Consider the following 26,945-nt stretch of genomic DNA (forward strand, 5'->3'; position numbering starts at 1 on the left):
ATCCATCACCAGATACCGGCCAAAGAAAAAGGACGAAGATGGACTATTGTTATAGGATATGCTTAGCTAGCTTTGTAGCACACATGAACAAGCATAAAATGCGTGTTACTCTCTACAAAAGTAGAATTTAGTCAGTCAATGAGCTGACAGTGTGTTGGCTGACAGGTTGGTTAATAAGTTGTGTAGTTAAACAGTAGTAATAAATACCGAGGAAGAACAGAAGAAAGTCTTTGTCACAGGAACCTGGCGGCCATTATCTGCCAACGTCTGCCGCTTGCCCACCCTCACACGCGAGAGACACGGGGAGTGAAATTCCCCGCATGCGCAGTGGCACCTGGCTTCCCTCGGTGTCTAGGAGATTGCAAGAAGATGATGCGGCTGAGCGGACTGAATGCATAATTGGCCTATCTTAGTCATAGATTTTCACTTGCCTTGTCCAGTTTCTTGCCAAATTGCTGTTTAATGTCGAACTGTAGCCGGCGCGGTGTAGAAACTTGATTAGCGGTGACGGCAGGAGAAGGGAGGAGAAGGAGAAGAGGAGCGGAGCGGTGACTGAGAGGAGTTGGGCATCAAATTGCACCGGATGTCATTACACGCTCTTAAATATCGAGGACGTAAGTATGGTTTTTTTAACGTCTTGTGCGCGTGCTGTGCCGTTGTAATTCAGCTCCGAGCGTTCGAAACGTATTTTAATGGCGTTTACCTGTTAAAAAAACGGCTAACTCCCGGCTTTCAGTCTTATTTTAGGGCGTAATTAAGATGAGAGGCTGGCTTAAGAGCCCAGCCCTTTGTCCACGACATATCAATTATTACTACGTGGGTCGTGTCAGCCACTTTATTTGTGAGTGTGCGTTTTTTAGATATAGCATTGTTGCTAATCTTGTTCTCGTCCATTCGGTCTTTAGCAGCTACCAGCCAGCCACCTGTTAAACCATGGGACGAACCTCACATTTTAATTGAGCTCAAATTGAAAGTGCCCATGATTTTATTGGCTATTAAATTACTTTAAAATACATTCAGCTATCTGTAAGGGTTTTTTTATGTTGTGTTATTACTGCAAATGACAGTGTTGTTTTTGTGAGTGTTTGTGCTCCATTTTTCTTCATGATCAGGGCTTTTTTTGTAGTGTTGCCATAGGCGCATATATGGCCAGATAACCATCAAACAGGTTTGTGGGTCGTTGGGCATTTGTACTTAGGCCTACATCTAAGCTCGTTGATCAATTGAATTTAAGCCTCTTGAGCGGTCCGAGCGAAACCTGCTGACACATGCGCCCCTGCCTTTTTGTGTGTGCGCACAAACCCGGTTAACCCTCTCTATCTCGTTTCCCACTGCCACCAAAGTAAACCCTCCTCGGTGGCTCTGTGAACGCATGGAGTCCATTCTGCAGACCATGTGGTGCCTCATACACCATGTGCAAAATACTGCTGCGAAAACACTCCCAGCACTGTGCTGTCAGCGAGCACTCATTGTTGGACAGCTGTCAGTCACTGTGTGCAGAAGCAATTCATTATTTAAAGGGCAGCTGATGTGACACATCGGATTAATTATAGATTAATATAGAAGACACCTGCTGTCAGGTGGATGAGAAGTGTGTGTTATGCAATGCTGCTTGATTAAGGGTAATGATGTGCACATGTCTCTCTGCCTTGATATACTGTCAAACTGCCGTCATACTCAAGTAAAAGTAGTGTTTTCATGTTAAAATATTAGTTTAATAACAGTGAAAGTCACCTATATGAATAGAACTTGCGTATAAGTTGTTAAATATCTCATGTTAAATGTACTTAAGCATCAAAAATACTAGTAAAAGTAAACAATACGTATATTTGCATGTATGTTTATACTGTAAGCTATGAGCTATGCTGATATTAAGTGTTTTTTCTGATTTTCATGTGATTGCTGATCAAGAAAATTAATTTTAAAAAGCAGGACCTTTGCTCTGATGCAACCTGCAAAGTAACTAAAGTTATCAGATACAAGTAGAGGAGTGAAAAGTATAATATTTGCGCACAAGATGTTTTGGATCCGAAGTATAAAGTAGAAGAAAATCAAGTAAAGTCAAGTACAATACTCGATGTTTTGAAAACGCCTCAAAAGACTGCAAGGATCTGGCAAGAAAATCAAATAATAACCTCAATATTGATATTGCTGCAATATTGTAGGGATGTCTTTTGGTGTCACAATGAGATTTCTGATAAATAGTCATCAGTACTGTCAGGAACAGATGCAGGAGAATTACTCAGTATCCTCTATCCTATTTCCTACAATTATATCAAACTGTTGTGACCGGCAGTCACATGAATCAATGAAAAGCGCATTAGCATCTTGAGGAGGATAATGTTACCATACCGTTTCAAAAAGTGAAAAGACGCCTAACATGGTATTTTAGGGTGAATACGGCCATGCTGAAAAGAGTATAATGGATACACTTGCAAACATGCATTTATAATACGCTGAATAATTCATGTGACACAGTAGAATTCAAATCCCGGCCTAAAAGGCTCTCGCTTCTCACATATTACACCCTGAGGAGTCAGTTGAGGAGGATGGTGGAAAGTGTTCTCTTTGGCTTGATGAATACATGAACATCAACAAATTTAGACTAATCATGGCAGAGATGTGTTTCAGTAGTTTAAAAGGCTGACACATACAAAATGATCACGTCAGCCAGCTCCTCATGCTACTTGTTACACTGATGGGATACATATGATACGTATGGCCTGTAATTTAATTTGGGTGGCTGTCGCTGACTTGAACCTTCTCTTTCTCTCTCCCCCTCCCTCTCTCCCTCTGTGCCACAGTATAATCGAGACCAAAGGCAGAGCCATGGAGGTTGTAACACATTTTGTGAATGACACTGTAGAATTTTACAAATGGAGCCTTACTATAGCAGGTAAGATCTTCACATTTACTTGTTTGTACATCGCAGAAGAGCAGTGTGCCACTTCAGACACACGATGTGAAAATATGAAAAATTAGTGTTTGTTACCTGCTTTACACAAATTATTAGGAAATCTTTGGGGGTTATGATACGTTTTAGTCACCAGCTTGGTTTTAGAGATAGGGGAATGCACAGCAAAGAAAGGAAGTCCCCAGTTTGGCCATGTTATCTTTCCAGAGGTGTCAACAGCAGTCATGTTAATACGGTCAGCATGATATATATTTATTACATTGGAAAATTATGTAACTAGGTCAAAGGTGAACCAGGAAGCAGCCACAGGTAAAGTGCAGTTTTCACCTCCAAATAGGTAGTTTAGACAATATAGTCAAACTGAAGACATGGTTTTTACTCATGTAGAGACATTACGTGCACTGTATTTATAAAATAAGGCAGACAAGAATATTGTTGACATTACCAATAAGAATGATGACAACTGAAACAAAAAAAAAGAATTACTGTCTTATAAAAGCACTAGATTTTTACTTCTTTAAAGGGTAACTCCACCAGTTCTATACATTAAAGAGTCCTTACAGGTCTTGGGGATGTGAAAGAAGTGGTATAAAGCCCTTTGCAGCTCTAGAAGGAGCTGCATGTAATCTGATAAATTGCCTCCACTGATGTTACTCAGTGGATAAGCTGCGTTTGGGACATGTAGGCACCAGGTTTTGAATAGCAGTCCACTGGTCCAGTCGATTTTGATCATTTGTTTTTAAACTGTCCATAATGAGTCCAACATTATTAAAGCAGTGCAATGCTAGAGCAGTGGACTTGCTTCACGAGTCACGACTATCCCTGATGTTCTCCCCGCATTAAAACAAACCCTTTTTCCTCCAGACAAGAGGGTGGAGAAGTGGCCCATGATGTCATCTCCCCTCCCCACTCTGGCCATCAGCTGCCTGTACCTGCTCTTCCTGTGGGCGGGGCCACGATACATGCAGGACCGCCAGCCCTATACGCTCAGGAAGACCCTCATAGTCTACAACTTCAGCATGGTGGTCCTCAATTTCTACATCGCCAAAGAGGTAAAGGCTATGTCTTGCTCGTGTGTTAGAGCAGTACACATGACTGACAACATGAATAAAGCCCTGTTTTGTGTCAGGATGTTAAAGGGATGATGTGGCAAATATGTAGTGAGATCCTAACAGCTTCTTCTTCACTTGTTTTTTCACTTTGCCAAAGATTTTGCAAGTTGCATTATACTTGTTGCATGTTGTATGAGGCACATGTTTTTTTTAAGAAAAGACAATATGGATGGTATAGAGACACCAGTGATACTGATCTCTGAGACAAACGGTAATACTTCATATTTAAGACGAGAAAACCTCACAGTTGTACCACTTTAATATGCCATTTAAATGGTTTAACACTAAGTCTAGCTTGCATAGTATCGCAATGAAGCAACTAACAAGTGGTCATGCATCTGATTACTTCCTTTCAGCAAATAATGTTGAAATGCTTTGTGATTCATCCACCCAATGAAAACTAAGATGCTGCAGATGGGTTTTACTGTCACAATGATCTCTGATCCCTGAAATGTCTAATAGCCCTCAGATGTTTCAAATAATCCACTGATTTTACAGGAAACTCAACACTTGTTGGCAAAACACACCGCTTCCTAAAAAGGAACTTGGATATTTTAGAAGAAATAACTTGTCTGCACCCTCCTTTGTGGAAAGAGAGTGTTTCAAAAGGGATCACAACAGGAAATGTCAACCATTTTCCTCTCAGCCTCTTTCTGACTTTGTTTGGTTTCTTTCCTCTCATCAGCTCCTACTAGCCTCTAGAGCAGCCGGGTACAGCTACCTCTGTCAACCTGTCAAGTACTCCAACGATGTCAACGAAGTCAGGGTAAGCTCCCTCCAGCACACACAACACATAACACATCTACACATTTCCAGTGTCTGTGCACAGATTCACACAGGTAGCACCCCTAGCATTTAGTTGTGTTTGGGTTTAAGAAAGAAAGAAACAGGGAGAGACCAGAGTTAGTCGTGGTCCTTGTGATTTCAGGACAGTGCAGGGTGTGGTCTGCACTCAGATAGGCGGGAGTAATTGGTCTCACCACAATGACTCTCCACCCCCATCTCCACCTTCCAGCTTCGCTCTTTCATGATGGCAGGATGCCACGCCACCGTGGCTTAGCGAGCAACCACGTCTACTCTGTGCATGTGTGTGTGTCAGGCTGGTAGGAATGAAGAGTTAAAGAGGACAACACACACACACACACACACAGTGATTGATGGCCAGTAGATGTGGGGGAAAATGTTACTTCTAATAAGGAACACATCTGCAATATATTTGGTTTCCAAGTCTATTAAAATGAAAATAGGATAATTAAAATTCTCCGGAGGAATCAATTGTTATCCTATCCTGTCTGATGTGTACAGCTGAAATATTGATTCCATGCGGGGTGTCTTATATGTATAATTTATTCCCAATTACACTTAGAATCAGCACCATTAATTAGAGGAAATGTGCTGTATATCATACACAATTTTCCCATTAGTTTTTGGTGACCAGCTGTTTGACTTGATCAAGGTTTTTTAACCTGATTTAGTTGTGTTTCAGTATTTTGTTCATTTCTGTTAGACCTCATCAACAAATAAAAACTGCTGGCAAATATTTCTTCACCTAACTGTCATGTGTAACTGGACTCAGGTTTAGGCTGTAAAGGGCTGATTAACTAGGACCTCAAGGGACTGTACCAAGTTTTACAATTGTGTATGCAGATTAAATTTACAATCTGAAGCTGTAATCTGTCAAAGATGCTATCCCATACAGTGGTGTCAGTGTCTCAGATCCACCGCAGTGAGCTGCATTAATTCAGTCCACCCTTGTTTTGTGTCTTCAGATAGCATCTGCTCTCTGGTGGTACTACATCTCCAAAGGCGTGGAGTTCCTGGATACAGTCTTTTTCATCCTCAGGAAGAAGTTCAACCAGGTCAGCTTCCTCCACGTCTACCACCACTGCACCATGTTCATCCTCTGGTGGATCGGCATCAAATGGGTCCCCGGTGGACAGTGTGAGTAAAAAGATCTTAATTTTGTTAATGATATTCAGCTGTTGCATTTATCAGATTTATCTTCGTGCTTTTCACTTCAGATGCATCAAGCACTGAGTTGCATGCAAGCCTTTTATGAATAACAGGACCACCATCGCATCTGATACCAATCTAAATTTCCATTTCATCTTTCCACAGCATTTTTTGGTGCAACCATCAACTCTTCCATCCATGTGCTCATGTACGGATACTACGGCCTGGCAGCTCTGGGACCTCAGATGCAGAAGTACCTCTGGTGGAAGAAATACCTCACCATCATCCAGATGGTTGGTATCAGTTTAGGGCTGTGTTTTTGAATGCGTGTGTGTTCAGGGAAAATTACAGACTTGTGTAACTACAGACTAAAGTTTAAAGAATTGAGCAGATTTTAAGAGATATAGTGAAATATCCTCATTAAAATAACGATTTTATAGTTAGACTGATTTGACTTTTTACCGGTTGAGTCATTATATTGGGTTTAACTCTTTGAATCGATTGGAAGCACTAGAGGAGAAAAATTAGATTAACTTCTGTCATAGTGTTAAAATCAGTTGTTTTAATTTGGCTTTGAGCAGAAATACATAGATGTTTTATTCAGAATCTGTAAACATATTTGACCATTTGTACTGATTTTTATCTATTTCTGTGATAGTTCATTACATAGTTACATCAACACGTGGCAATTAATTGTGCTTTTGATTTGTTTAAAGCTGTGGGGTGATTTGGCTTTAAAATAATATTGTAAACATCTCTAAATACTTTAAAATGTTCCCAAAGGCACTAAATATATGCTAGGAGTAGGCAGCAACATCAAATACCATGATGTTTTTGAACAAATACCTCAAATTGTGACAATATTGTATTGTGATATAAGTGTCTGATTTATGTTCCTGTACATGTTAAAGTTTGTGGAAGTTAAAAGTCCAAAGACTATGCCAACAGACGCTACTCTCTCCTACAGACTCGCCTTCAATTCTGTGACTTTGTGACATCACACTGCATCACCATGTCACACACTGTGTGCCTAGCAGCTAGTTTTGCTCTTAAGAACTGATTTAGTACTGCTGCCTTATTGTTGTTGTTGGCACGTGTGAACTGACCAATTAGAGCAGACTGAGTATTCTGGTGAGGTCTTAAAGATGTCGCCTTTAACAGAATGCGGTTTGGGTCATTAATAATCAGTAACCTGATAATAACTGAGCTGGTGAATGCCTTTACTGAAATGCAGCCTTTAAAACCAGGAAAAGACAACAAGTATGTCATATCAGGATATAATGTCATCCAAAATCTAACACGATGTATTGTTTAATATCACTTTAATGATATAAAATTGATATGTTGCAAAGCCCCCTGGTTAATTTTTTTTTTTGTGTTTCCATATCCAGATCCAGTTCCACGTGACCATCGGCCACGCCGGCCACTCCCTCTACACAGGCTGCCCATTCCCTGCCTGGATGCAGTGGGCTCTGATCGGCTACGCTGTCACCTTCATCATCCTCTTCGCCAACTTCTACTACCACGCTTACCGAGGCAAACCTTCGTCCACGCAGAAGGGAGGCAAGCCCGTCGCCAACGGCACCTCCGCGGTAACTAACGGTCACAGCAAAGCGGAGGAGGTGGAGGAGAACGGGAAAAGGCAAAAGAAAGGAAGAGCGAAAAGGGAGTAAAGAAGGAAGAGGGCGTGCTCGGCGATTAACAGAGAGAGGACAGTTGTTTTAAAAAGGGCCAGAGATGGAGGGAGGGGAGGGATAAACAGAAGTTCAAACCAGACCGGCTTCATTATCCCTGCAAATAATGTAGAAGGATGTGATTTATGACCAACTTGGAAAGGTGGAAAAGTAGCAGTGTGTGTGTTTGTGGATGTGTCTGTAAGGGTTTCTGGATTTGAGAGGTTGTGTTGGTTGTCTTCCATAGCAGTTTTTTTTTTTTTTTTTAAATCAAGAAAAAGCGAAATGCTGACCACGTAGGCTCCGCGCTCGTCTGTCCAACTGTGTTTTTGGACCATAGTAGGACCAAACTATTTAAAATGGGCCTACAATCTGCTCAGCATCCATTAACTTATCAACCAAAATTCACCTCCAACTTTTGTACTCTGGATTCCAGTATTGTTTTAACTGAAAGCTTGAATAGTCTTTAATATGCTAATTTATTTTCTAGTGCTCTAAAAGAGTTTTAATGAATTTAACTATTACCAACAAAAGAACATGCAGAAGTTTATACCAAAGGTTTATTTTCTTGGTTCGGGGGGGATTCTTGATTTACGAATACTTAGAGTTGAGCAAAGTTAGCAAACAAAAGAAAAAGGTTACAAATCTCGCGACTGCCATCTATTGTATTGAACTACTTTTTAATTATTCACACTATCTACCAATCCAACATGTCATGGACTTTACATTTCTCTGCTGTCTCAATCTGACGTAACTGTGCTTTTTGCACTTGCAGACATTCTCTTCGTGTTCATTGTGAATTAAAATGTTGGTTTAAAACACTTTGGGAGGGGACTGTAGTTTTATTTTAGTCTTTATGCAAATGTGTGGGTATCTTTGTTATGATTTCTTTTTGTGGGTCCTCATGATTTATTTCTTTTTGCTGTGCGATGTAGCCGAGGTGCAAGAATAAGAGATTGAATTTCAGCTCAGTACTGTCTCACTGCCATGTAGGACTGAAGGGAAACCTGACAAGAGCTTCTTTTTTATTTTAAAGAAAACATGGTTATTTCATTGTCTTATTAAGAATCAATAAACGACACAGCTTCGGGCTGCACATATAACTGAAATAAAGACAATGTCAGCACCCAATAGTTTATGTTTGTGTGTCTTTTTGTTAGCGTCAACATGCACGAGCCTTGCACTTGCAAAATTAACTTTAAGTCAGCTGCTTAAAGCGATGTGGTACATTGGATCAAAATATCAACGGAGCTTCCCATCCCCCTCCTTCAGATCTCTTCTTCTTGTCCCTCTCCTTCCTTATCTCCCTTTGTCTCCATCCTCCATCCCAAGATCTGCAGGATGGAAAAGGGCTCTTGTGTGTGAGAGGCTGAGGAAGGTTGTGCGTCTTTGGCCTGTCCAGACAGATCTGTCCTAATCTTTGGGGTTAAATTGGCTTTAGCTCCAAAAGAGCTTATTTCCACGTCACTCCGTGAGTAACCTAGGAAAGCAGGTCACTGGAAGAGAAGCCTTTACTAATCTTCCATCAGGGCTCTGCTCAAACTCTCGAACTGGCTATTTATTAGCTAACAGTTTTGATATAGTGTTGAGTGACAATGCAAGATGTGACACATGCAGAGCAAAAAAGACCTGCATGTGCAGGCCCTAAATGATGGATAATACATTGTTGTTTTTTACATTAAACACGTAGTATTGATTTATTGCATACTTGCCACCCATTTCTTAATTCCTTTTCTCTTTCACCACATTGTGAATTCACTCATGCATCTTTTAAATCATCCATCCTTTATCTTAAGTTATTTAGACCAAAGGCCTCAGATCAGACCCATCCTTCTACTCCTGATGCTTTTACCACATCCTTCTCCCTCCGATCTTTGCAATCTTCCATCTTATCCCGACGCACCACCACCTGTCTTTTTCCACCCATGGCATCGGTGTGGAGGTGGAAGGAGGTCTAAGGGGGTAGATGTGAATGATACACTGGATGAGATGAGTAAGACGAGGCGTATGTCCTCCATGGGGACACAGAGGGATCTAAGCCAGGGACTAAGAGGATTGCAGAAGGGCGAAGGCTTTTCTATCAGAGGCATTTAGCACGGGTCACTATAATAACCTGCATCCCTGCTGCTGCAGGAACGTGCATACAACACACATACCTGTATGCACACATATAATATGGAACTTGGGCCCATACTGGTGGGCGATATCAGCTACAGGCAGACTGCAAGCACACAGTGCTGTAGAAGTCGATGCATTCCTGTGCAACTAACAAGCAAATGGCTCCCAAACATGTCACCCTGCCTTTAACAACACGCTGCAGATACACAGGCCTATCATTTCACAAGCTGGCTGACAGCCGACTGACCCATCCAGTCTTCTGTGGAACGGGGGGAAGGGTCAGTTTGCAGGGGTTAAACCTCTGCAGACCTGACCCGCCAGTCACTCATCTCATTAGCAATTAAATGACTAAGGAGCTCATTCGAGCCTAACAGAGTGGAAACAGTCAGCGTTTTACTGCCTCTCCGTCTGCGTGGGACAGATTGCTTTCAGAGCTTGTGCCGGCTGGGTTTGGTGTGTGCAGAGCCCCCTCTGCTGGGCCTGGGTTTAGTTACAGTACATTTGTGGGTAAATTACTGTAGTGTGAGTGTTAGAGGCAACAATGAGGCTCTTCAACTGTTCACCAGTTTCTTTTATCTTACTTTTAAGCAGCGGAAGCGGTGGAAGAAAAAATGTACAGTGGTGATTATCTCGGCCCGAACTGGTGGAACAAAAAGAAAACAACTGAAGAAATAAATTAAATAAATTGAAAACTTTCAAATGGATAAAAGATTCAAACTAAGAGGAACAATGAGGGAAAACTCTTGACCAGGCCGTGCCCCATTTAAGTAGAGGGCCCTGCAGCCTCTTCACCTGCATCACCTGAGCCTCCAAGACACGCCCACCTCCTGCTTATACAAGCAGAAGCTCCTCCTACTGCAGGAGATGACAATTAGCCAATCAATTAACTAATACTTAGCTTGTATCAGTGCTATATCTATTATCTGATAGAAAACATCTTTAGGTTAAAGTAAAACTCTCGCCAAAAAGCAACCAAGGCTTTATTTGCGATTGAATATGAGTCAAAACTTTGTGTAAAAGCATAATTACAATGAAAGAGGCACTTTTAAGATTTACTATAGTTTCGTTTTTGGGCAAGCAAATTTTCTATGGGGTGCTACGGGCACTTTTACGCTAGCATCAAAGTCGCTATTTTTATAACACATTCACAACATGAAACTTTGCCTGAGTATCACCAGGGTCTCTACACATGAACACGAGCATTGAGAACATTGTTTGCGTACACAGAGTTTACTAAAAATAAGGTTTTTGCACAACTCACGTTAGTAGCTGCATCTTCTGCGCGTCGCCGTCATGGCAGACAAAAAGTGTCGATCCCCGAGTGCAACCTGACAGGCAGGAGAGTAATGGTGGACCGCTCCTCAAGCCTTCCTGTTAGGTCGCACTCGGGGATCGACACTACTGCTAACATGAGTTGTCCAAAAACCTTCTTTTTAGAAAACTCTGTGTACGCAAACAATGTTCTCAATGCTCGTGTTCATGTGTAGAGACCCTGGTGATGCTACGAGCAAAGTTTCATGTTGCGTTGAGCCTTGTTAGTGTTTTAAAAATAGTGATTTTGATGCTGGCGTAAAAGTGCCCCTGCACTCCATTGAAAATGAGTTTGATCCGAAAACGAAACTACAGTAAATCTTAAAAGTGCCTCTTTCGTCGTAATTATGCTTTTACACGAAGGTTCGACTCATATTCAATCACAAATAAAGACTTGGTTGCTTTTTGGCGAGAGTTTCACTTTAGCAGCTTAGAACATCAATCCATTTCTTCCACACAGAAAATATTATTTAAAACTACTCAATATCGCCCTTTTCTTCCAAAACCTCCTCCTCATCCGTACCACACATTCCCCAGGAAATTGACCATAAAGGGATTCTGAACAGGTGACTCCTCTCACTGTTTCATGAGATTTTGGATATCTGATCAGTATCATACATAATCCAAGATTGTGTCGGGTTTATTTTAGTCTTGGTGTGACAATGGGGGTCCCAGTTGTGCCCTGGGTTCTCCTGAGAGATTAGGCCCTGCCTTATAAAGTCAAAACTGTCATTTAAAATATAGTGAAGTGTGCATTCCTGCAGTATAAATATACATTTACAAAGCCGCTTTAACCAACTAAGGTTTTTACTATTCTGCCCATTATTCTAAAGTTTTATTCTGACCTTGTAAACCTTGTGCAAAATGCTTTGGCAGCAGTACCTCCATCATCGTGACCGTGCCAATAAAAAAACTAATTTGAATTCGAGAGAGAGAGAGGGGAGGAAACAGAGGTGGCTGCTCGCTTCCGGGTTTGACGTACACCCTTACGTCATCTGGTCAGTGGCCCCTGCAGTGGCTGGTGGTACCCTGGTGTGTGTGCGGGCCTGTGCGGTCAGCGGCCCTCTGCACAGCCACAGCTCTGCGGGGAAAAGTCAGGAGTCTCTGTGTGGAAAAAAACGCATTACATTTGGACTGTTTTTTACAGCAGTTCAGTCCGTCCGTGGCTTGTCTGTGCCGGAGGCTGCGGCCCATCTCTGAATGGTTCCGGACACACACACAAAAACAAGTAGGCCTCTTGTTAAAGTTGTTTCTGCGGGTCAGGCTGAGGGATGAGAAAAGCGGCATCTAGTGGCTCAGCGGAGGCGTCTCCAAACTTCCTCCCGGTTCCAAACAGAGTCAAATAGTTGCTTTAAAGACACTTGGGATTTCTTTTACAGCTATTTCCATGTGCACTCGTGATAAACAACCGCAAATTCGAGCCTTAGTTTCGGAGTTTGTTTGCAGAAGATGAAGCCTGCCGCCGGCGGCGCTGCAACTCCTCCATCATCGTCAGCAGACAATAGCGCAGGGAGGAGGAGGAGGAGGAGGAGGCAGCACCGGGCTCCCTCACCGGCCACAGTCCAGGAAGGGGCGGCCAAGCGAGCTCCGAGACAGCCAGGCAGGTCCCGGTCCCCTCTTCCCGCAGGAAGGAGCAGAAACACCGCGGTGAGGGAGAGCTTGAGGTCCGCCGACGGAAGGGAGAGGGAGCCCGAGAGCCGCGTCGGGGCAGCTGTTCACCCGGATGGTGCTGAAGCTGATGTAGTCGGAGCAAACAGGGCGGATGCTGTCGGGGAAGATCCGACAGATTCATCAGCACCGGTCCGTCGCGCCGCTCTCCGCCTGCCGTGCCTCAAACGCGACAACCCGTCCTCCTCCGCCTCCTCCTCACAGCGTTTGCTGCCCGGCGGAGCTGCGTCCTTTTCCGCGGAGGAGAGAGCGAGGCGAGCCGGCGCAGAGGAGGGCGGCCGCGGGGACAGGAGCGGCGTGTCTGCGGGCTGCGGCCTCGGGTTGAGTCTGTGGAGGGGAGGATGCTTACAGGCTGAACTGATCCAGTACCACCTGCAGAGGAGACTCAAGAAAACCGGTGCGAGGATGCAAACCAAGGCCGACAACACGGGCGCGGAGGAGGCCGCGCTGGTGGAGATGGAGCCGGCTGCAGAGGCGACAGAGGCGGGGTCCGTGACACAGCAGGACCAGGCCTTCGAGGACGAGATGGAGAGACTGCTGGACGAAAACGAAGATCTAAAGGTTGGATGCATGTTTACTTCTTCATGTGTTCCGCTGCTTTGTCATCAACATCATTTAAGTTATTCAACGTATTAGATGAAATATAATGTGTCACCTCACCAGAACCGTAGGCCACATCTGTGTGCATCACATGAAGGCTGCAGGAAAAAAACACGTTCGTGTTTAAAAATCAGTCCATCTGCATTTCTCTGCACTGAATCTAATGTTTGCACTCGTTTACTGGCGGAAAAAAATAACAAATTAACAACTGATTTGTCTGTTTAACATTCTTAATGTCTTCACAGATCATAAATTTAAGAGCTAGGCTAAAAAAAAAAAAAGTAAAAAAAACACTGGCCACAGATGACTAATTGGTTATTGATCACCCTGATATTGATCTCCTGGGATCAATTGTATCTTGTGTTAAAATGAGGGGACAACCAGGCGGGGGGTCAACAGCTGTGATTTGCACGTTTGTGTCGTTTTGTTTCCAGCTGCAGGAAAATGTAAAAGGCATAGAAGAGATAAACAATTATAAAACTTGCATCCAGTTACGGGACATGAAATAAATGAGTGAGTTTTTTGAATCATGTTATGAATCATGTGTCTGGAGTTTAGTCATTTTTGGCTCACGTCCAAAACACCCATTAATCCATCTGCCAAGTCAAAAGTCAGACTGTGAAACCACAAACAGCAGAGGTTAGCCACGGCTTAATCTTAAACCATCTCTCATAACTGAGACGCGTAATAATCTCGTCCTCCCTCCCTCGCCAGTGTGAAATCGAGGAGATGAGGACCGAGATGGACGAGATGCGAGACACGTTCTACGAGGAGGACACTTGTCAGCTGCAGGAGATGAGGCGTGAGCTGGAGAGGGCCAATAAGAACTGCCGGATCCTGCAGTATCGTCTGAGGAAGGCGGAGAGGAAGAGGCTGCGCTACGCCCAGACGGGGGAGATCGATGAGGAGCTGCTCAGGAGCCTGGAGCAGGACCTGAAGGTACAGAGGGGAGGGGAGGGGAGGGTGCTCCGTCTGGGTGCATCTGGACTGCATCCGTCCCAGTGGTGTTGTTGAATCCTTTACTGGTTTATAAATGGGGGGTATTTGTTTTTGAAATGCCAAAAGATTTCAAGACATAAAAAAAAGTCCAGATAAAACATCAAAATCACCAGAGTTGCAGTGAAAAGACTAAACCTAAACTTAACGATGACATCACAACACAGGTGGCGAAGGACGTGTCCGTGAGGCTGCACCACGAGCTGGAGAAGGTGGAGGAGAAGCGCACGAAGACGGAGGAGGAGAACGAGAAACTGAGGCAGAAGCTCATCGAGGTGGAGGTGACCAAACAAGCCCTGCAGAACGAACTGGACAAAACCAAAGAGGTACGTCGCCCACGTCCATGAACGAGCACAAAGCAATTCGATTTTAATGTTCAGCCAGGGAATGAAAAGGCTAAAGTACTTTACAGCTGCAACAATTTATCGATAATCGATGAATCGGTAATCGAGTAATTCTATTGAACTCGCTGTCCTCCAACAGTCTCAAAAGAGGAGAGGAAGCAAGGAGGTCCAGAAGACGGACAGGAAACCAGCACAGACTCCGACAGAGGTGAGAGGTTTTTGTAGAGATGTTTCATTTGTTTTCATGCATAAATCACACTGTCAAAAGTGGTAAAGAGAATAATTAGGATTATGGAAGCACAACAATATTGGCATCATGAGTATTCACTGACAAAGTTTTCAAAAATGAACATTCATACTTTTCCAACATTCATAATACTATGATAATTCTGTTACAGGAGAGACTGAATGTTTTCTGAAGTTATGTGAAAATCAGTTAGACATATCGGTTTTCGGCCCTTAAAAGGAGGCATCTTCCTCCCTAAAATGATGATCCGTTCCCCTCAGCCGGCCTGGTGCATATTTGTTAGCACTCTTGTCATGAGTATTTATTCCAGACATCACGGAGACTTGTTGAAAATGACATAAATACTGCAGAATTCGCTCACATCCTCATGTGATGCTCTTGAGTGAGATGCTTTTCTTTTTTTTCCGCCTCGGGGCTTCAGCCGGACAAAGCATGTGCTCCGATTATTTGCAAGAAAGTACGTTTAAATGGAAGCCGACAGTTTGCAGAGCTCCGGCAATTACTTTAGACTTAGCAGACGTCAAACATCCTCTTGGTGGATGATAGATAAACGTTTTAGCTTAGAAAGACTGTTGGACAGAATCTTCTCTTTAATCCCAAGTACTTATGTTTCTTTATGTCTTACTGCGGAAGCGAACTCGGTGAGCCTCAGGATTAGGTTTTAACTGCGTCTACTGAGTGTTTACTGTGCAGCCTGTGTTTGTCTCTGTGCTCCAGGAGGACAATGAGGACCTTAAGTGCCAGCTAGCTTTCATCAAAGAGGAAGCAGTGCTCATGAGAAAGAAGACGGCCAAGATTGACAAAGAGAAGGATCGTCTGGAGCAAGAGCTGCAGAAGTACCGCTCCTTCTACGGTGAACTGGACAGCACCCATCCTAAAGGAGAGGCTGGGGGTCCGCCCACCACCCGCGAGTCAGAACTGAAGCTGCGGCTCCGCCTAGTGGAGGAGGAGGCCAACATCCTGGGGAGGAAAATAGTAGAGTTGGAGGTAAGAGCAGAGGATGCTACATGAGTCTATTAATGGAGTAATACATCAGTGGGAGTGATGTAAGCATTGAGCTTTTCTGCCCTGCAGGTAGAGAACCGTGGCCTGAGGGCCGAGCTTGACGACCTCCGCGGTGAAGGGGAGGGCGCTGGAAGCTCTGCGTCCGGAGGGATGGGCGGGCCGGGGTCAGGGCGAGGCCTCGGCGATGATCTGACAGAGCTCCGCCAGCAGCTGCAGCTGGTGGAGGACGAGGCAGAGCTGCTGAGGAGGAACCTCGCTGATGCTGAGGAGCAGAACAAGAGAGTGACCGGCGAGCTGAACAAGCTGCGGTTCAAAGCCGGCACTCACGAGGGAGGCGCCAGGCACGGGGGAGGAGCAGGAGGCGCAGGGATGGATGGAGCAAAGGCAGAAGCACTGCAGGAGGAGTTAAAGGCAGCCAGGCTGCAGATTAATGACCTCAGTGGAAAGGTACTACAAGTATATTAATGTTCATTTGATCATTTTCTTTTGATTAAGAGCTGACGAAACGTAAAGTATTCTGAAATTCAAATTGAGGATCACCAAATTCATCACAGTTCATCACAAATATTCACGCAGAACCTCAAATGTCAACCCTGTAGTGGCGCTAGTTGAAAAGTCAGGGGATCACCAAAGTCAGTCAGAATAATCCTCTGGGGAACATGAATATCTGTGACAAACTTCATGGCAGTCCATCCAAAGACCAATAGAGCCATGATGCCAGTTTGACAAAAAACTTGTATTTTAAAATCTTTCCTCATGAAGTAGAAATCTGATGTTGTGACTCTCCATCTCTTGTGTTTTCTCAGGTGATGCAGCTGCAGTACGAGAACCGTGTGCTCCTCTCCAACATGCAGCGCTATGACCTGGCCTCCCACCTCTCCCTGCGGCCCAGCCCACGGGACAGCGACGCGGAGAGCGATGCTGGTGGTGCGACAAGTGGTCGCCGCGAGAGCGACGAAGACTCCACCTCTTCCCGCCTCCTCCCGCCGCACCGCAAACGCGAGGGCCCCGTAGGTGGGGAGAGCGACTCAGATGAGGTCAGAAACAATAACGGCAGCAGCCGTTGCCTGACACCCACAAGGGGCCTCTACACCCCTACGGGGCCCGAGGGCGCCGCTTCATCCGCCTTGGCTCGCTTCCTGCCGGGTGGGCGGTGCAGCCTGCGCGACAGGCAGCAACTGATCGACATTCGCGTGGAAGCGGAGAGGCTCGTTCGGACCATCGACCGGCTCATCGCTGACACGGCCACTGTTATCTCCGAGGCGAGGGTCTACGTTACAAACGGCGACCTGATGTTCGGGAGAGGAGGGGAGGATGGTGCAGAGGAAGATGGGAGCAGGATCAGGGAACACGAGCTGCTGTATCGCATCAATGCTCAGATGAAGGCCTTTCGAAAAGAACTGCAGGCCTTCATAGACAGACTGGAAGTGCCGAGGCTGGAGGACAGGGACACGGAGGAGCCGCTGTCGGTGAGATTAAGATTAGAAATGGAAATGAGTTTCATGGTTCGCATGTGAAATATCCCTAAATGTTTAATGCTGACACTGCTTCTTCCTTTTTCTTACTTGATCCAACCTCTTGTTTTTCATCTGCTATGGTTTTTGTCACTCCGCCCAGATGTTCCAGCCCATCATTTTGCTCATTCTCATACTCGTGTTATTCTCGTCCCTCTCCTACGCCACCATCTTCAAACTAGTCTTTCTCTTCACTCTTTTCTTCGTCCTGTGATGTACGCCTCCCTTAATTCATATCATCCCTCGTTTGTTTTTGTTTTTTTGCTCTTTTGATTTTTTTTCCTCCCCCTGCATCCTTTGTTGCCAAGGTAACCAAAAGCACAGGAAAAGCTCAGCACTTGTCAAGGCTGCAGTCACATTCAAGAAAAGTCGGGCTGGACTCAACACTGGAGTCCACATTTTTCCACAACACATCACCGTCCACACTCGTCCCTCAAGAAGGTGAGTGTTAAGTATCAGGCTTGTCAACACTGTAGATGGCTAAATTCAATAAAAAAAAATAATATAAATGTGTCACACTTGTGATGTTTGTAGTGCAGCATCCCTTTAATTAGGAAAATATGAAGAACTACAATCCAGGCAGACAGTGTAGAGACGGGTTTTCAGCTCCAGGGCCCATGGAGCTTCATGATTAATTGATAAATCGTTGAGTTTACAGAACGTCAAAAAGTTGTGAAAAAATTGAAGCACATTTCCCCAGAGCCCGAAGTGATGAATACCACGTGCTTAAATCCTAAATGACCAAAAAAAGGCATCAAGTTACTTACATTGGACATTTTTGCTTGACAAATTACCGAAACAATTATTGTATTTTCATAGCTGGCTGTCAGTTTTCTTTTGACTGGCAAATGGAGACTTGTTGTCCATATTGGCTTTAATAAGATGAGATATCTGTCTTTAAAACATATTCTTACAATTTGAAAAGAGCTTTACTGCTAAGAATGAAATTACAAAATTGAAACAACATTCAGCAGTGTGTGCTAAATATGTAGCGAGAGCAAGCAGCTGATTAGCAGACGGACAGCTGCTAACATAGCTTTCATTTTGCATCTAATAGTTTAAAAAATAAAATAAAATCATACTAAAAACATGTAAACTAGTGATAATTATTGCTTCTAGGTGTGTTTTTTGCTTTTTGACCAAGCCAGGTCAGCAGTTTCCCCTTGCTTACAGTCTGTGTGCTTCACTAGCTACCTAGCGAACCGCTATACTGGCTTTAACTTCTTATTTAGCGTACGTAAGAGTGGTATTGATGTTCTTGTCATACATCAAGGCAAGAAAGTGAATTCGACTAATTCCCCTAAAGAGTTGAGCAGGATTGAGTCCCAAAGACTGGAATTAAGTTAGCATTTGCACTTCTGGCTCTCTCATATGGAGAGCGGTGGATTTTTTTGAAAAGGTCAGATACTTGATATTGATACAATATTAACATAACATTCGCCATGTTTAAATTATAAAGCTTGTACAGGTTGGCTAAATGAGACTACAGCGTTTGATGGGGGACAGTAAACGCCATTATGCCGAACACTTGTAGATTGTAGATCAAAAATATGCCAAATGCGTCTAGTGTGTAGCGAGAAGCTTAGCGGTGGTGACGCTGGAGTCACGAGATCGTGATGTAGTACGCTAGCAGCGTTTAGCTTTTCGTGTCCATCGCATCTGCCCCTCAAAAAGTTTTCCATCTGGCTGAATAAAACATGCAAGTATCATGAACTTCTTTTGTTTGCCACAGAGTTTATTATCTGCAGTAATAAAGAATCCAGAGAAAAATCCCCAACGCTTTTCGTCGAGGGAACCAATGCGATGCTAACTTTCAAGAACACCTCCTTTGTGCAGCACTGTGTATGCAAATTCTTTGTAAGCCTATAGGAAAGCTCATATTCTTAATGTAGATCATGAGATGTGTCTGAAAGCTATGACATTATGTTCCACATTAAAAGATAGCCAATAAACACTGTAAATAGAATAGATTTCATAAACGGAGGTCGTATGGGGTTTAGCAATGCTTACATTGAGCTTTAAGGTCACATGCCTGCAAGGAAGAGAACATAAATCATTTGTCCACGTGGCTTTATGTCCTGGTTTAACCTTGTCCCTAAGTATGTTTCCATGCAGGTTATGACAGCAGTCACCTCTTTGTTTTTCAGAACCACACTCGATGTCCAATCCGGCTGTCGCTGGCTGAAGGTAAAGTCAGGTTAACGTTTGTTTTCATCCCTCTCCTTCGCTCTTGAAGGACTCGTCATTAGGGAACACAACAGGTGGAGGGAATAAGGCGGATGATCCCGGTGGGGCTTCAAACTGGAAGGAATGCTTGATGATCGTAACGAGTGCCATGTGTCAGATCATGTCCGGGGCGGGTGGTGGTGGTGGTGGTGGGGGGCCTTGCATAAATTCTCAACAGGACCCCTAATTAGAGGCAGGCATCAGTAAATTGATGGTGATGAACAGTAGCAACTGTGTGCGGACGTCACGGCAGCGGGATGAGTCGAGAACAGTCGCAGGTTCCGGTTACTTCAGGACATTGTAAGACATCTCAGACATTTGACTGTTTCACGCAATTTCACAACGCACGCTAACCTGAATGCGCCTGCGATATTTATCGGTTAGCATTTTAGAAAATATATGAATCATTAAAAACAAAAATTGAAGTTTGATGGTGAAAAAAAAGAAAGAAAATATGAATGAAATGTTTTCACAAACATGCCAGGCATCCACCTTGCAGTTTCCTTTCCGTGACTACCTTCAATAAAGATATTATTGACCGTGACACATTATTACTCACTGTGTCACCCACGCCCATTTGGCAACCGTTGGAAAAAATGATTTGCAGTAGCGCGTGGTCACAAGACCAAATCTGCCCGAGCGTCCTAAAGCGGAGTAGCAACAGAGAAGCCGATTGGCTGAGAGGCCGCGGCAGCTGAAATAGCTATGTAAACACTTTCCCTCTCTCTGTGAGCCCCGGTAATTATAGCCAGGATGCCGGTGACGACAGTTGTCCCATCGAGACTTCAAATGCTGGAATAAATTTGACATTATGATATGTGATCCGGGCTCCAATGGCGCGCGCACGTAAACACCGGGGCACGGTATAAAGGCCGGGGACTCCGGCTGGAACACAAGTTGTTTACCCTTTAGCTTTTTAGCTCCAGCGCTCCGGACTTAACCCCCGACACCGAGGCGTGACAGGGGAAAGAAGGGGGCCCCTTTAAATCCCAGTCCGCCGGGTGTTTTACGTAACACAGAGGAGGAGAAGTCAGGGGGACGCGCCGCGCGGAGCGGACGAGTGTGTTGGAGAGCTCCAAGAGCGCACAGGGACAGCAGCGGGCAGAGGATTGTTACTGGACAGAACTCTTGTGTTGAGGAAGGTAAGGACAGCAGGTTATTACTGAGGCCTCAAAAGCAGCAGGAATTATGATTTAGGGACATATAATTTGAAATAAGGTTTATGTATAGGCAAAAATATTATAATTTAGACAGAACAAATGGAAAAACTTAAAAAGTGTTGAGCACATTTCTCCTTATGGCGTTTTATTTCAACTTAATTAAAACTTTGACTCATTTTAATTCAATTTTGACCCAGTTTTAAGTTATAAAAGTTATATTTTCTTTTTATATATGTATAAATATATACATATATATTATATAAGAAAAAAATGTTTTCCTTGTCTTTCTCTCTGACATACATTCATCCCTCCGTCTCCTCTCTCCCATGCGCAGCCAGTTTACTATGCATAGTTACAAGATTATTAATATCTGTACTCTTACATCACAGGTGGGAGGGATGTGGCTGGTACATTCGGGCACTTTCGGCCAGGATACTTGTCATTTTCAATGATAACAACAACAACAACAACAAGACCTGCTTGATTTTGTTTACTTGATAGGAGCTTTAGATAATTAGTGCTCACATAGGGACACAATTTCACCGTGCCGTGCCATCCAAGATATGATTAGGGCTGCTACTTAAGATTGATTTCATTGTTTATTTAGTTTTCCATTGCTTTGTTCAATTAGTGGATTAGTTGTCGGGTCTATAAAATGCTGATAAATGTTGATCACTGTTTCATAAAGCCCAAACAGATGTCCTCAGATGTGTTCTTTTGTCAACAACCCAAAGATATTTAGCGTATCGTCACATTTAAGAAGCTGGAATCAGAGAATTTTCACTTTCTTTATTAATTAATCGCCGCAGCTCCAGGGATGACACATCATCATTTCCAAGACGACATTTCCATGTTGATCGCTGACGTTAGGATCGTTCTCCCCCGTGCAGCGAGGCGTAATGTGCAGAGGCAGGCTGGAGGTCAAAGTGACCAACAGTCCAAACACTTGGCAGTGCTGTAATGCCACACGCTTGTCCACACGTGCTGCATAGGTAGGCTTACATGCCTGTGAAGTTTGGACGAGAATGTGAAAGGAGAGTGCCGCGAATACCCCAACGTTGTGAGTGTCCGGCGTAACGAGTCACTTAAGCGACAGAGAAAACGTTAAAAGGGGATAAAAAGGTTTCACGTGCTGCAGTTACACCTCAGTCGGGTGCCATTGACAAAGATGCATTAGCATGTTGTTCTGAATCAGTGATTGAAAACCAAATTAGGGGCTAAATGACGCAGAAACATAGATTTGTTTTGTCCTATAAAAATGTATGCCAACCCTCTTTTCCCCGTGTGTTTGTCTCTATAGTGTTTCCAGGCCATCGATCGCCCCCTCCCTCGCTGGCAACCCGACAGCGACCACTGAAAGCCAAGTGAAACAGGAGAAAGGGGAAATTGCCATTTAAAAAGGAAAAGGGCCTCTGGGTATTGAGCCGCCTGCGTCATGGCAGCCATTGATCTGGAGCGTGGGCTGGAGCACGGTGGCCGGGGCTGGGGCAAAGAGAGGCCGGAGCTGATGGACAACTTCGACTCGGAGATGCAGGAGTGGGAGGACCAGCTGCAGGACATCCAGAGGAAAATCGAAGAGGTAAAGTTTCGTATAATAGGAACAGTGGATGAGTAGTCTCTGAGCATTCAACTACAAAATGGGATTTTAACTCTTATAAACCAGCGTTAGTGTCATAAATCAACTTATTCTCCTTTTATTCCCTTATTGGTCTCTACAATTGAAATACTACACCCACTGATGTCAAGATGTTGAAGTTAGATTAACGTATTTTGTGTTCATGGTCATTTCTGTTCTCCATCTATTAACTTGACTGTAGTGATTCAGATCTTTGCCAGAGAAATAAAGAAATTCATCTGCATAATGTTCTTGGTTTAACAATGATCAAAATATGACACTGTTCTCACTGCGGTGTATGAGAATGTTAATGGTTTAGTTTCCAGGTTATGAAAGGGCCTCCATAATCCCCTAGAGTGTGTGTTAATTGGTGTAATACGCGTGTGTGTTGCACGTGTGTGTGTGTGTGTGTGTGTTTGCTGGAGCACCATAATAAACTGCTGGCAGCGCACTGACTTACTCAACCTCATGGCCTTGTTGGAGCAATGATACACACAAATGTTAACAAGCTAATTAAACTGTGATGTACTGACGGACAGGCTGAACACACACACACACACACACACAAACACACACAACAGGAGTCTGAAACCGGATACTAAAGGATATATTAATGGTTGCAGCGGGAAACAGATGCTCGTTGGAATAACATGTGCTGAGCGTAAATTTAGGTTAGGTTGTGCAATGATTTGTGATCATCTTAAGACTTGTTTGTTGTGTAAACAGTTCCTGTTGCGTTGATTATGGTTATTTAGTGTAATCTTTTATTCATTTGCGAAGAGTACACCCAGTAAACGGGAAATAAGATGGAAGTTGTTGACGTTTTCCTTCGTTTTTTTCATTCTTCAGTTGTACAATGAAGTTCAGGCCCGTAGAGGAGCAAACGACATCGCCGCTGACAACCAGAAGAACGGTGGCGAGCTGGAGCACCATGGCGATGGTCTTTATGCGCCCGGTCATCACGGCAAGACTCACTCCGGAGCTACAACTGTGCCGCATCACTATAGTAACGGCTGTAACTATAGCCCCAATGGGTACAGCTACCCAGTGAGTCATCAGAACGGCTACGGTTACTGCCACGCCAATGGAGTTTCAGAGATCGGAGACTTATTGCAGGATTACTTGGGGCAGGGCAAGCAAATGAGCCGGAAGAACAACGGAGCTCGCCACGTGGTGAGTAAAGGATTCTTACCTTTTCCCTGCCTTACGCCTCATTCTGTTGGCATCTGCACATCTGAGGAAACCAGATAGGCGGTCATGACATGAGTGAAAGCTGGGGTCCAGTCATATTGATTACAGTGAGGTGGTTCCTTCAAGTCTGCTTACATACAGGTTACCAGATAGGAGTTAGTTTCACATTCTGTCTTTCCCAACTTGATTTTTTTCCTGACAAGAAGGAAGCCAAGACATAAAACTGTTTCCTTATCCACATTAAAAGCCAGGTGCACTTCCGTCATTGGAGTACAGTAGATCAGAATAGTCTAAGCAGGGCTATATCGAGTGATGATCAAGGGTCAGCTGAGGTTCAGTTTTGGTAAGGTACAGTAAAGGGAAGCTTGCCAGTGATCCTGAAGTAGCACACTCTTAATTTAAAAGGATGGTGGATGGTTTCTTAAATATATTTGCTCCCTATTCTCTCAGCGCTTCAGTGACACAATCAAAGTGAGCCCGGACGTCCCTGCGTACCAGAATGAGATCAGAAGAAGTTCTGGAAATGACAGGTTGGTGACTTCACACTGGACTTATCGCATTTTCTACAGTGATGTGAGGGGGAAACACCGGTTAATCACATGTTCTGTTTGCTTCTGCTTGGTTCAGGCTGGGTCAGGAGCAGTTTTTGGGCAGTTTCGAGGAGACTGAAAACAGGAAGAACCAAGTATCTCACATGAAGGGCTCCCCCTGCAGAGAGAGCTCCCCCAACAAAGAAAACACAGGCGCCAAGCCCCCTCTTGGACAAAGGGATGCGTTTGCTGTACAGCCACGCTCGCAGCTCCCAAACGCGGCAGCCGAATCACCTGCTCTGGACAGGAAGTCCTTCGGTCCTGGTGTCCTGGGAGATAGGAAGTGCGGCAGCCCCTCTGTTCTCAGGAAGTTTGGGGCCATGCTTCAAGAAAACGAGGGCAAAATGCTCACCGAATCAGGGGTGGTGACCCATCAGGGACTGGCCCCGGAGCCAAAGTGCCCCACCCCTGGCTGTCAGCGCAGAGCTCTGGGAGCCACTGCAGTCGCCGGCAGGGCGCCCGTGCGTGTGCCTACCCAGAAATGCCAAGCAGATTGTGACGTGCTGACAGCAGAGTTAGAGCCCAGCCAAGAATGGGGTTTAGTATCGGACTCTGGTAGGCAGAACCAGAAAGATCACAGAGGAGGCTACGGCGGATCTAAAGGGCCCCAGCGGAGCCCTCAGCAGTCCCAGAGGAGATCACAGGTGGCGGGAAGCCCAAAGATTAGACCCAGGGCTAACAGCGGGGCTGACAGAGATGGCGGACTGGCAAGGAAGCCCGCACTCCAGCATGTGGAGCCCAAAATGGACTACAGGGTCTCATCAGCTTCTTCTGGAGCTCAGAAGATCCACAGGGGAGGGTTAAGGGGACAGGAGTTGCCTGGCTCTGGCCGAGTGGGGGATGAAGGACTTATCGAGCTGCTGGACATGCTGGAGATCCAACACGAGTACAGCTCCAGTCCCAAAACGGGACACACAGCTTACAGACAGGATCAACAGCAGGTAGGTTTCTTCGCACCTCTTTATTGATTAAGTTCAGCAGCAGTCAAACTGATTCTGGATGAGCTGACATGTGTCCCATTTTTTAGTCTGTCCAGGTAAACCAAGCCGAGTTGTTCCAAGCTCAAACCAACAGAAGCTTCTCTCGTCCTGCGCGGCCAGCCAACCAGCGACCTCCTTCCAGATGGGCCAGTCGCACCCCTACTGCCAGGATCACCGCCCCATCAGGCCCAATGTACCGTTCCCCAAGCCCCCTTAATCGCCCCCCGAGCCCCATGACCAGAACCCCAAGTCCTGCCTTGAAGCACCGGCCTCTCATTTCCTATTCTCTTCAGACAGAGACTGTCATCATGTGATACACAGTTCCACTTCAATAAAGCTTGTTCCCTTCCTCTTGGAAAACCCTCTCCCTGTGTAAATAGTAAGGACTTTTCTGCTCAACACACTGCTTGACGAGAGTTGCCAAGAAAGGCCGAGTTCGAGATGAAAACACATCCACGACGTTCCCCAGTGTTGCTGTGGCTTTTTGCTTCTTCTGTGCTGAACCTCTGCCAACACATCAACATGTTGCTTTGTTGCAGTTCCCTTTATCCACTCTCCTTCTTTCTTTTTCTTTTTTGTATCCGATTTCAGGTGTTTTCTGTATAATGAGATTCTGCATGCAGCCCTAGTTTGAGGGTGCATGCTCCTGTGTTTAATCCTCACGGTTGCCAGGTTGAATCAAATTCAACCTGGCAACCGGTTGGAGGAGATTTAAGTCGCAACTGTGCTCCCAGCAGCAATCTGCTAACTGTCGACAACAGTGTGTTTTACCGTATCCAACTGTCAAAGTAATCTATTTAAGATGTTCAAATAACAGCTGTGACAAATGACTATGATATGCCTTTAATGTAATTTTTTTTTCTTCTTGGTAATAAATATGACAGTGCTTTGACATACAGACTCTTGTCTCTTTCTTTCTTTCACAGCATTGCGTCATATTGTTCCATTAACGGTGGCTCGTAAACAGGGTAATGATGATTTACTGCACGTCAAGCCTATGGATATCTGACACCGGCAGCTCCCTGCATGCCAGTGCAGCCGCAGCTCAAGTCGTGTCAGTCGCTGCTGCAAACGAGCTAACTGTCCACCGACTTCAACACATCGACTGGTTAGAACATAACTAAGGAACTGCAGGAGGACGAAAACATAACAGCTACTTAGATTTATATATGTGGATTTATTTGTGTTTTTTTAAAATCATTTGTCACATCGAAGCGCTTTAATGCTGCACAAAAGCCGTTACGTTAGCCATCGTTAGCAGGATATCCAGGATAGTGATCCTGTAGCGTCAGGGATCAGCTTTCGTTCTGTCTTTCTCGCCCTCATAAGACTTCCCTGACACCTCCCGCCCGGCGGAAGACGAGGAAACACTCTCAGTTTCACACATGCACACTTAAAATTATACAAGAACGCACATCCTGCGTTTTTTTTTTCCTCGTGGAGTATACGTTTTTTTCTGTAAACATGCTGTGCCCCACATTCATGTACGCGCTCTCCTCCGGCAGAGGTGGCCGGAGTGTGAAATGTCATGTAAAGGCTGGGTTGGATGTACGGAAGTCCTTTGGCCCCATGATGCCTCAGCCCTGTTACCCAACCTCTTGGTGCTATGTGGCACCTCGGACGGAAATAGCAAGCGTGACGTGTGTTTTGGTGCCAGAAATCTTAGCCCGCTGTCTTTGGGGGTATAAAAAAAGAGCGGGGAGGGGGGGCGTCGGTTCCTCTCTCTGT

The 26,945-nt window shown here is 44.7% G+C and overlaps 4 protein-coding genes across 10 annotated transcripts in view; 3 read left to right on the plus strand and 1 right to left on the minus strand.

The window, feature by feature from the left end:
* The window catches only part of LOC115573965 (serine protease 23-like), a 68,864-nt gene extending 68,515 nt beyond the window's left edge, over positions 1-349 (minus strand). For all 5 annotated transcript variants that reach the window (XR_003982390.1, XR_003982391.1, XM_030405113.1 and 2 more), the window contains exon 1: positions 208-349. The gene's annotated coding sequence lies outside the window, so the exon portion shown is untranslated. The remainder of the gene's footprint in view (positions 1-207) is intronic.
* LOC115573968 (elongation of very long chain fatty acids protein 4-like) lies at positions 337-8,785 on the plus strand. Of its 2 annotated transcripts, none has more exons than XM_030405119.1 (7): positions 337-614; positions 2,805-2,896; positions 3,779-3,966; positions 4,712-4,792; positions 5,796-5,967; positions 6,145-6,272; positions 7,371-8,785. In XM_030405119.1, the coding sequence occupies exons 2-7, from the start codon at positions 2,830-2,832 to the stop codon at positions 7,650-7,652; spliced, it is 918 nt and encodes a 305-aa protein (XP_030260979.1). In that variant the 5' UTR covers positions 337-614; positions 2,805-2,829; the 3' UTR covers positions 7,653-8,785. The 2 variants fall into 2 exon arrangements, with proteins under 2 accessions (XP_030260979.1, XP_030260980.1); XM_030405120.1 differs by lacking the exon at positions 337-614 and adding an exon at positions 691-841.
* Positions 8,786-12,096: 3,311 nt separating this feature from the next.
* Positions 12,097-20,735, plus strand: LOC115574145 (protein SOGA3-like). 2 transcript variants are annotated; one of them, XM_030405437.1, is made up of 9 exons: positions 12,097-13,310; positions 14,064-14,288; positions 14,513-14,671; positions 14,829-14,897; positions 15,654-15,923; positions 16,011-16,388; positions 16,748-17,410; positions 17,764-17,896; positions 19,603-20,735. In XM_030405437.1, the coding sequence occupies exons 1-9, from the start codon at positions 12,531-12,533 to the stop codon at positions 19,638-19,640; spliced, it is 2,715 nt and encodes a 904-aa protein (XP_030261297.1). In that variant the 5' UTR covers positions 12,097-12,530; the 3' UTR covers positions 19,641-20,735. The 2 variants fall into 2 exon arrangements, with proteins under 2 accessions (XP_030261297.1, XP_030261298.1); XM_030405438.1 differs by lacking the exon at positions 19,603-20,735 and having other exon boundaries at positions 12,099-13,310; positions 17,559-17,896.
* LOC115574146 (uncharacterized) lies at positions 20,629-26,111 on the plus strand. Its single transcript, XM_030405439.1, has 6 exons — positions 20,629-20,823; positions 22,142-22,420; positions 23,306-23,629; positions 24,098-24,177; positions 24,275-25,178; positions 25,265-26,111. Exons 2-6 carry the CDS (start codon positions 22,277-22,279, stop codon positions 25,529-25,531), a joined length of 1,719 nt encoding a protein of 572 aa, XP_030261299.1. The 5' UTR covers positions 20,629-20,823; positions 22,142-22,276; the 3' UTR covers positions 25,532-26,111.
* Positions 26,112-26,945: the final 834 nt, after the last annotated feature.

The sequence above is a fragment of the Sparus aurata genome, chromosome 22 (assembly GCF_900880675.1).
Source record: "Sparus aurata chromosome 22, fSpaAur1.1, whole genome shotgun sequence".
In the NCBI taxonomy this organism is placed as follows: Eukaryota; Metazoa; Chordata; class Actinopteri; order Spariformes; family Sparidae; genus Sparus; species Sparus aurata.